General features: G+C 40.9%; 1 protein-coding gene across 1 annotated transcript; it reads right to left on the bottom strand.

Annotated features, from left to right (window-relative positions):
- Positions 1–569: 569 nt before the first annotated feature.
- On the bottom strand, positions 570–8,397 carry tdrd6b (tudor domain containing 6b). Its single transcript, XM_084915651.1, has 4 exons — positions 8,313–8,397; positions 985–6,083; positions 825–896; positions 570–668 (listed from the first exon to the last, which is right to left on the bottom strand). Exons 2-3 carry the CDS (start codon positions 6,056–6,058, stop codon positions 850–852), a joined length of 5,121 nt encoding a protein of 1,706 aa, XP_084771777.1. The 5' UTR covers positions 6,059–6,083; positions 8,313–8,397; the 3' UTR covers positions 570–668; positions 825–849.
- Positions 8,398–9,763: the final 1,366 nt, after the last annotated feature.

Below are 9,763 nucleotides of genomic sequence, written 5' to 3' on the forward strand. Positions count from 1 at the left end.
ACTAAGTAACTAAGTAATTAATTACTTTTGAAAATAAGTAATCAGTAAAGTAACGGGAATACTTTTTGGGGGAAGTAAAAAAGTAAGTGACCGGTGTTTCATAAAGGAAATGCCAAATAAATACCCATAGAAAAAAAATAAAAATTAAACAGCACCAATTGTTAATGCTCAAATCTTTATTATAAGCAAATGCAAGTCATTTTGGATTAAAAGTGAAAACTGCTGTAGGAATCAAACCATCTTTAAGGATTGTCAAAAAACAAAAATCAAAAATATGACTCTGTACGCGTTTCTAGAGACTTGACCTGGTAAAGAATATTATAACCTGTTATAAAAATAAATCCAAACAAATCTAAAAGCTATAAAAGCTAAGACTAAATCCCTTTTATTTATACATTCATCTTGATGATTTGGTTGTAGAGATTTATTCCAAGTCTGCGTTACTGCTCTTTTAATCAGAGTACAAATGCTAAGCAGCTGCAAATCTGCCAGCCAATGCAGTCTGCAAAACTATCTGTTCAAATGTTTAGAAACCATGAAAATAAATAAACAAACCAGTTTTAATCTATGTAAACACTTTATTGGGACATATATAAAAAAAATGTAATAAGACAAATTGTTACTTCATATTGAAACAACGTATCAGATACATTTTGGCTCCTCTAGAGCTGGAAGAAACAAAGAAAGATTTTTTTTAGTGCTGTCATTAATTCTCCATTTCTGGAAATTTACTTTTGATAGATAATTCACCTGTGAGTTGCTATTAATAATACATTAAAAAAAGAAGCATTTATCAAAAAGAGACCTTTATGCATTAAACGTACCAATTGCTGTATCACTTGACAGCTTTTAAGCCTCGTCAATCTCATCCTTGGCACTGGTTTCATCCTTGTATACTGGAAAAAAAAAAAAAAAGTCAAGATAAACTAAACTAGCAAAGGTCCTTTCAGTCATTTCAGTAACACTAACTAGCAGTCTACTAACCTGATTCCACACTTTCTGCCAAGGCACCATCTCTGGCCACTCCTTTCCAGTATTTCTGCATTTGTTTGTTCACATTCACTCCCTCACACTCAATTTTAACATAATACTGAGGAACAGTGATCTCCAAGTGGTCTCCGATGCTGATTACTGTCAGTCTGAGTGGTTTATTAATCACAAGGTTGAAAAAGTCATCATAAACTGTGTCATCCCAAGACTCCTCAGACTCCTTAAATCCATTTAAGCAGCACAAAAAGGCCTGAGGAGCCTTCTCCAACAGAGTCTGAGGCAGTGATCTTATATCACCGATGTCAACGTGAGACTCATTTCCATAGTCAATGAACACAACATGCAGTGAAGTGTCAGCATTCTCAATAACCTGGGCTCTGTACCATTGGTTGTCATCGGAATACAGAGCGAGGCATGGACTGCCTGGACCAGGAGTCTCAGGGAACAGTTTCTGCTGTGCCTCTCCTGCTTCCTGAGCAAGCTGCGACACTTTGCAGAGGTCCTCTGTGTTGGCATATTGACACCAGAAGAAATGTGGTCCCACAATGCAAGATGCATATACCATCTCTGTATCGTTGGGGGAAAGTCGCGGCTCTTTGTACATGCATTTAAAAACATTTTCTTCGGCAACGCAAATTTGTTTCACATCAGGTTCAGTCTGACCACCCTGTGGGAGGTTTTCTGTTTGATGGCTTTCAGCATCAACACATTTTTCTGTAACCGGATTCCAGTATTTCTGCATTAGTGTGTTCACAGCCACTCCTTCACACTCAATTTCAACATGATACTGAGGAACACCAACCTCTGAGTGGTTTCCTATGCTGATTACTCTGAGATTAAGTGGTTTATTAATCAAAAGAGTGTAAAAGTCATCGTAAACTGAGTCATTCCAGGAGCCCTCGGACTCCTTAAATCCATTTAAGCAGCACAAAAAGGCCTGAGGAGCCTTTTCCAGCAGAGGCTGGGATAATGATCTGATGTTCCTGATGTCAATCTCGGACTCGCTTCCATAGTCAATGAACAAAACATGCAGTGTGCTGTCCGCTTTCTCAATTACTTGGGCTCTGTACCATTGGTTGTCACTGGAATATAGAGCGAGGCATGGACTCCCTGGATGAGGAGTCTCATGGAGCATTGTGTCCTTCTGTGCCTCTCCTGCTTCCTGAACAAGCTGCGACACTTCACGGAGACCTTCTGTGTTGGCATACTGGCACCAGAAGTAAAAGGGATCCCCAATGCAAGAAGCATATACAGTCTCTGCATCGTTTTGGGAAAGCTGTGGCTCTTTGTACATGCAACGATTGTCATTTCCTTTGGGAACATCAAAATGAGTTGTGTTGTTCTCAGTTTGAATGCTTTGGGAGAAACTTTTTGCTTGATCAGTCTGGTTCTCTGAATTTTCTCCTGACAGTGATTTCCTGTTTTCCTGCACTAAGCTACTGATGAACATCTTAACACATTCAATATTCACTGCATATTGAGGAACCGCCATCTCTGAATACTTTTCCTTATTAATGACTGTCAATTTGAGTGGCTTATCAGCCACAAGATTGTAGAAGTCATCATAAACGTCATCGTCCCAGGAGCCTTCAGACTCAACGCCATCTAGAAAGCAAAGAAATGCCTGAGGAGGAATCTCCAGCAGATGCTGGGGTATTGACCTCACATCTTTAATGCTAACTTCAGACTCATTTCCATAGTCAATAAATAGAACATTGAGAATACTGTTAGTCTTTTGAATTACTTGAGCTCTGTACCACTGGTTGTCACTGGAAAAGAGAGCAAGGCATGGACTTCCAGCCACCAGTACCTCAGGAAAAACTGAGTCTTGAATTTGCCCAGTTTCCTGAGCAAGCTTTGATATCATGTTGAGATCTTCAGTGTTGTACTGACACCAGAAATAATGTGGTCCAACAATGCAGGAAGCGTACACGTCCTCAATCTGTTTTTGAGAAATATTTGGCCAATTGTACATGCAGATGGTCAAGTTTTTCTCAAGGCAAGAATTGGAGTGCTGTGTGTCTGAGTCACTGTGACAAAGCTGAACAGAAGTCTCTGCCACAGTTTTGTCTTCAAGAGTGACATGCATTATGGGTTTTGTTCCTTCATCCAAAACCGTTGCATGCTCAATCCGTGGTGAAGCGACATCAGCTGTGGATTTTGAACTCCCCTTTAAATCATCTGCAGCAGACATCCTATCGTTACCATGGACTCCATTTTGTCCTGCTGTCTCCACCAATACTGATTCTTTTGCTGAACAGCCTTTGTTCAAGCTGTTAAAGTGGTGCTGGTCAGTCTGCTGATTGACATCAGTCATTTTGTTTTGTTTAGTTTTAGCCATCCTCTCTCTGACTTTCATATTCACACTCACTGAGCCATCGTACAGTTCAACAATTAGCTTTCCATTTTCCACTTTTGCCATGGAAATGGTGAAACTACGGCCAACAGCACGATCTGCAAACCACTGGTTGACCTCCTGGGGTAATTCTGCAGGGACATTAAACAGTCCGAGGGGAATAGCCTGCACTGGAAATGACCTGGCCACGCTCGCTTCAGTGGGAAAGGGACAGATATCAGTTTCACTGACTACAAGAGTATCCCCATAGTCCACAAAGTGCACTTTGTGCTTTGGAGTTATTTCTACTACTTGACCTCTGTACCACTGATTATCAGTGTACCTTGCAAAGCACAAGCTATTGAGTCCAAGAGTCTGATCTGAGCGCTGTGGCTCGCTAAGGAGCTGTGCAACACTTTCCATCAATTTGTCAAACAATTTGGCATTCCTGTCCAGTTGGCAGTAGAAGTGATTGACAGTCTCTGAAGACGTTATCCACACATTTTCTTTACCACCCACCACAATATTATATGTGGAGTAATTGTACACATCAGATGTGACTTGTGGAGGAGATTGCAGATGTGCCTCAGACTGTGCACATTTCTTATCCAGAAGCTCGCGTGCACTACCAGATGCAGTCTGAATGTCTACCATATTAAGCAGCAGACCTTCTTCATCAGATTCCACTGCCTTTACAACGCATTTCAAACTACTGTCTGTCGACGCACTTAAATCCACAAACTTGTGAAACTCTGCCAAGGCATCGCTATTCCAAGTAGTGGTAACGGGATAAGTAGGACTCTTCAGACTGAATAAGCAACATGGGAAAGCCTGAGTACTTAGCCACAAGAAAGCTGGATCAATGGGGTGCACATCTTGCAGAGGGACCTTTTGAATTTGACCATAGTCTATAAATCTCACGTCTACAACAGGTGAATTGCTATTAGCAACGATCCTTGCTCTGTACCACATGTTATCATCTGGATTACGGGCAACGCAGATGGACTGAACAAGTGGCTGAGAGCGGGCGGATGAATAGTGATTTTGCAGATCTTGCATAAGGCATCTGAGGGAGTCCTCATTTTCTGTTATTTGACACCAGAACTTCTGTACACTTTCAATGTAAGACACCTTTACAGTGACACTACTTCCTACAGTGAATGCACTGTCATGACAACCACTTTGCAACTCAGAGCAGAAACTTGATGCAGTATTCCCATTGCAATCTACTGCAGGTTCAGAGCTTGCTTTCATATAAATGTCACCGTTACAAGAAGGAGATGCACACTCTTGTCCACCATTGACCGTTTTGTTTTTGGAGCTTGGCGCAGTTCCCTCCGGTGCACCATCAGGAATGACATGGACTTTGTTCTGTAAATTCATGCATTGTTCATCTTCAAGTAAACTGAGAATGGATGAGTTAAGAGATTCATTCTGGACAATTAAATCCTGCTCAAGCTTAGAGAGGGGAATAAAGTCTGCCTTCTCCAGAAAAGAACTGTTGACACAGGTAGCATTAGCTGCATAGAGTGTAACATTATAGACATCTTGAGTTGCATCATAGTGGTCAAACGTCACCACCACAGTCTTGTTCAGCAGGAGTGATTTCAACAAATCTGTCTGCACTGCAGTCCACGCTCTGCCATTTTCTTTTATTCCATTTAGAGAACAACGATATGTGATAACTGGCATTCTCAGGAATTTGCCATCCAGTGGCCTGATGTCTTCAACAGGCACCAAGTCATTTTTTCCTTCATCCACATGAAAAACTTTTACAGCACCATCACAGGTCTCAATGTTTTGCTTTAGTAATGAGCGGTGCCATCTGCCATCTGTCCCTTTAGCAGCACATGGATCCCCACAGCTCTGCGGAAGTTCCTCTCCAAAACTGGAGCTCTCTTCATAGTGTTGATGGATCTGTTCAGACAATATCTTCACTGCTTTTGAAAGAATAACAAGCTGGCAAAAAACATTTTCTGGATCAATTACCTCAGTCACATAAACCGTTTCTAAAATGTCAGTAAGCAGCTCTGGGTAAAAGTATTGGTTATGTTTAGCAAATTGGCTGCTAACATTCAGGCTCTGTTCCTGTGTTACATCAAAGGCCTCAGAAGACTCATCATTGGGCAAATTTAGACATTTCAGTACAATATTTTTAAATTCCTCCACTGGGATCTTCTTCGCAACTCTAGACTTGCACATGTGCTTGGAAACAACTGGTATGTCAAGGAGAATCGTCCTATCCGGCATCAGTACATGTTGAACGAGTCCCTTAAACTTCTTCCCAGGCAGAGACATCAAAAACTTTGTAGCTCTATCAGGGAAATTTTTCTCAAGGGACAAGATATTTGCAAGTATGCAACATTCAATTTCAGGAGGCAGGAGAAAGCTGTCATTTTGAGCCCATGCTAAAACTTCACTTGTGGCAATGTGGGGCTGCCCCTGATCAATTAGAAAAAGACTGTATGTTTGACTTTCAATCGATACGATCCGAGCTCTGTGCCAGGTTTCGCTGATGCAGACCAGACAGAGATCCCCTGGTTTCCCTTCTAATCCAGAAAACTTCCTGTGAGGAGTCTGAATTTCCTCTCTCATCTGCTCGTAAATGTGTTTCTTCTCATCATCCATGTTTACCCATAATTCCACAAGACCACAGTTGGGTTTCAGGTTCACCCTCGTGATGAGAACAGAGATTTCTGTTCCTGGTGCTGGAAGCCCGGGAATTGAACACATCGTGAAGCTTAGACATCAAATATATCTGCAAAATAGTAAAGACAAATGTGTTACCACTTAAGAAAAAAAACAAAAACAAAACTTCAGTCCATTATTTTTTTAAAGGCACTTAAATTGTACCAAACTGTAGTGTGGCCTAGGTTACTACCACTCTGCATTTAATGATAGCAGCCCCTCCCTGAGCCTGTTTATGGTGGAAGGTTCTTCTTCCCAATGTTGCCAAGTGCTTGTTCACAGGCGGTCATCTGATTGTTGGGGTTTTCTCTGTATTATTGTAGGATCTTAAACTTCCAATATAAATCACTGATTTCAACAGCATACAGATTTGAATTACATTCAGTTTTATACAAATAAGACTGATCTGACTTGACAACTGCTGCAACGCCATGTACTGTGGGATCGATATAGTTCCTTATTTTTAAAATGCAACTTTTACATTTTGATGATGGTGCATGCATTTTTGTGTTATAGTCATCTATGTCAGAACTGTTAGCAGAGAAACAAAGTAACACTTTGCATAATTTCCATGAGATAGCAACTTTTGTTATTTTCTAACCATTAACCAACCAAAACGTATATAATCTGTACTGACTTTGCAGTAATTTCTAATGTAACAGGAAAAGTTGTTAAACACACCAGATGATTATTTGGCCACATGTGCATTCAACTATTTTACTTGTGCATTTATCTCATTGCTTAGTCTTATAAGAAGAGGATTATTATTCAGGTCTGTATGTCTTGGGCTGCAGGGAAATGCATTCCATAAAGGTAGAGGAGTCTCAGGTTTCTTAAAAACATTCACTCGTTGGACTGTTTAACCGCTCACTTAACTGACAACAGCAGATGAACAAAAACAAATATGATGATAGAGAGAAACAAATTTGTGCCATTTAAACCACTCAAAAAAATGCAGCAGCTGTTTGAGTTCTTTTTGACCTACTGTGATCTACTAACAACTAATGTGCAATTTAATCTAACTTCAATCAGGCCACAGAATTGCAGTGAGACTGGTGGTGTTCATTTACAAAACAAACAAGCTATATGGTAAATGGCCTGTATTTGTATAGCGCTTTACTTAGTCCCTAAGGACCCCAAAGCGCTTTAAACAACCAGTCATCCACCCATTCACACACACATTCACACAGTGGTGATGGCAAGCTACATTGTAGCCACAGCCACCCTGGGGCGCACTGACAGAGGCGAGGCTGCCGAACACTGGCGCCACCGGTCATACACAGTACTTAATGACCCATCTCATTATTAGCACATTAAAAACTACACATAAAGACAGCTCAGGCAGCCTGATGAGGAGAGACACACTCAGGATCAGATGAGAAAGCAGATCATTTAAATTTCACAACTCTGGCATTTGGTGCCATCTACTGTCCATCTGCAGAACATGCCAACATTTTTAAAAGATATCACTTAAGTTTATTCAGGTGAAAGATGTCTATCCAGGTATGCTTTTCCTGCACTGGCACTGTGTTTGGGGTTATTGTCATGCTTAAAAATAAAGCTGCTGCCAATCAGACGCATATGGTGTTGTATTGTGGATCAAAATCTGATGCTAAGAGACCACCAGCACCACTGGCTGAAATGCAGCTTTAACGTGTTTTACAGATGGCTGTAGACACTCACTGTTGTACCTCTCTCTCCGGACCTCCTTTGTACAACCACTGGAACCAAAAATGTCAAACTTGGATTCCTCACTCTTTTCTTAACGCTTAGATGTGTAACCTTCACTGTTTGTCTGCTGTTGATAGTTTTAGGCCTGAAACGTTTTTGGCCACCACAAACATCTTTTAACAAATACTGCAGACTTTGCATAGATATGCTAAGTTTTCGGCGAATAGGTCTTTGGGAATCACCTTGTTGGTGCAAAAATAAACAGTCTACTAGCCTTAAGTGCCTAAAGATACAATTCAGTATTGGTTATTTACTAAGCTGTCTATGATGTGTCACCAACACTGATTCAAAGCTTGAGTTACGGGACTATTTTTAATGCTTGAATGACTCATAGATCAAGAAAAAAAAGAAAACAGCAGGTGACCAAAGAAAACGTTTGAAAAACCTTCAGAAAGTCTGAAGATAAATTGCTCAGGTCTGTTTTTTTTCCTGGCGTATTGCAAGCAAAATAAAATTAAGGGTAGTTTAAGACTTTTGTCACCAAAAGTGCCCGTCGCTTCACAGATTAGTTTGCGTGCTTTTTCACATGTGTTACACGCATCTTCAGCTTAATGTTTTTTTTTCTCACCACGTCTGCTGCAGGCCACACGTCTCATCTTGTTCCTGTCGTTAAACTGAACTGGGATCCGGTAGGAGGAGGACATGGGGGCGTGCACTCACGCCTTTTAAAGGCTTCGATGAGCCATGACACAAAATCCTCCCGGAGATCAATGTGTTTGTATTTTTGTTGTTGTTTCCTTTTCTTTTTTTAATAAAATAAAATATAGAGTCTAACTCCACATGCAGCACAGTTTAAAGCCCCGGTCCCTCCCTCCACTTCCTCTCTCCCCTCATCTCCCCCTATCACCAAGCAAGTAGCCAGTGAACTCTCCTATCATTGCTCCTTCAGTAAATGAAGGGGACTATGTGAACAGGAAGTCTTTCCACAGCATTAATGTACAGGTACATAGTTCCCTGTAGCATTTCAAACTAACAAATTATTTCATTATAGTAATGGATGCTAATTTGTGTTCTCTGCACTGTGAAGATCATATGTGATGCTGCCAACATTATCACAAATGTGGAAGCCAAGTGGCCAGGCTCTGTGAGTGGTGGTGGTGGAGGACCCCCACCTGTTTTTCGGGCCTCCGCTTTTTTTCTGTTGGCTATAACGGGTCACATTTGAGCATACAGAGTAAGCAAATATGTACTTGTAATGTGCTCAGATAATTTCAATAAGTGCTTACAGAAAGAAAATTAATGTAGCCTCTAACTGCAATTGATTTACATAGGACAAACAGACCAAGCACTATGGCTCATAATACAATTACACCTTACCTGTTTGGACTATATTTTTATATTTCATTTTTACTTGCTGCCAGGAACGTTTGGGGCCTGTTGGGTTGCACCTGCGCTCACATCACATCACAAAATAAAATGTATAAAATACAAAATAAAATAAAATATAATAAAATAACATGTTAAATGGGTGGAAATCCCTAGATCAATGTTTAAATTAACACTCACGCATTGACTCTGTCGGCTATGTTTTGCCATGCATGCTCCCTTTCTTTTGCAGCTGAGGCTGTGTTACTTTTTTTCCGCAAAATTTGCATGTTATCGGCATATGCTGCCATCAGAATTTCGGCCTCAAGCGCTGTAAAATACATTGACCGCGCCTTCTTTCCCTCCGTCTCCATGGTGACTCGCTTAATCTGTGCTCCACTAATCAGGGCTTTATGTATCCTCGTGTGCGCGCTTAACTTGGGGTTGAAGCAACTCCGCGTTGATTGAACTAATTGTTATCAGCCTTTCTGAAACCGAATATTCCGAGTTGGACAGTTCGGGGTTACTCAACCCTGAGTATCGTTTTTCACTCTGAGTTTTCTAAACCGGCTTCCTGAAATAGGGCCCTGCAGTTCAAAAAAAGCGCCCCTCCAACAGCCAAACCCATCTGTTCTCTGATTGGATTGTTACATTTGTGATTGACATGCCATTGACCAATCAGATGAAAGGAAGAAAAATAGGGTCAAAATTCGT

This window comes from Perissodus microlepis, chromosome 19, assembly GCF_051167445.1.
Source record: "Perissodus microlepis isolate ML-2025 ecotype Zambia chromosome 19, ASM5116744v1, whole genome shotgun sequence".
Lineage (NCBI taxonomy): Eukaryota > Metazoa > Chordata > Actinopteri > Cichliformes > Cichlidae > Perissodus > Perissodus microlepis.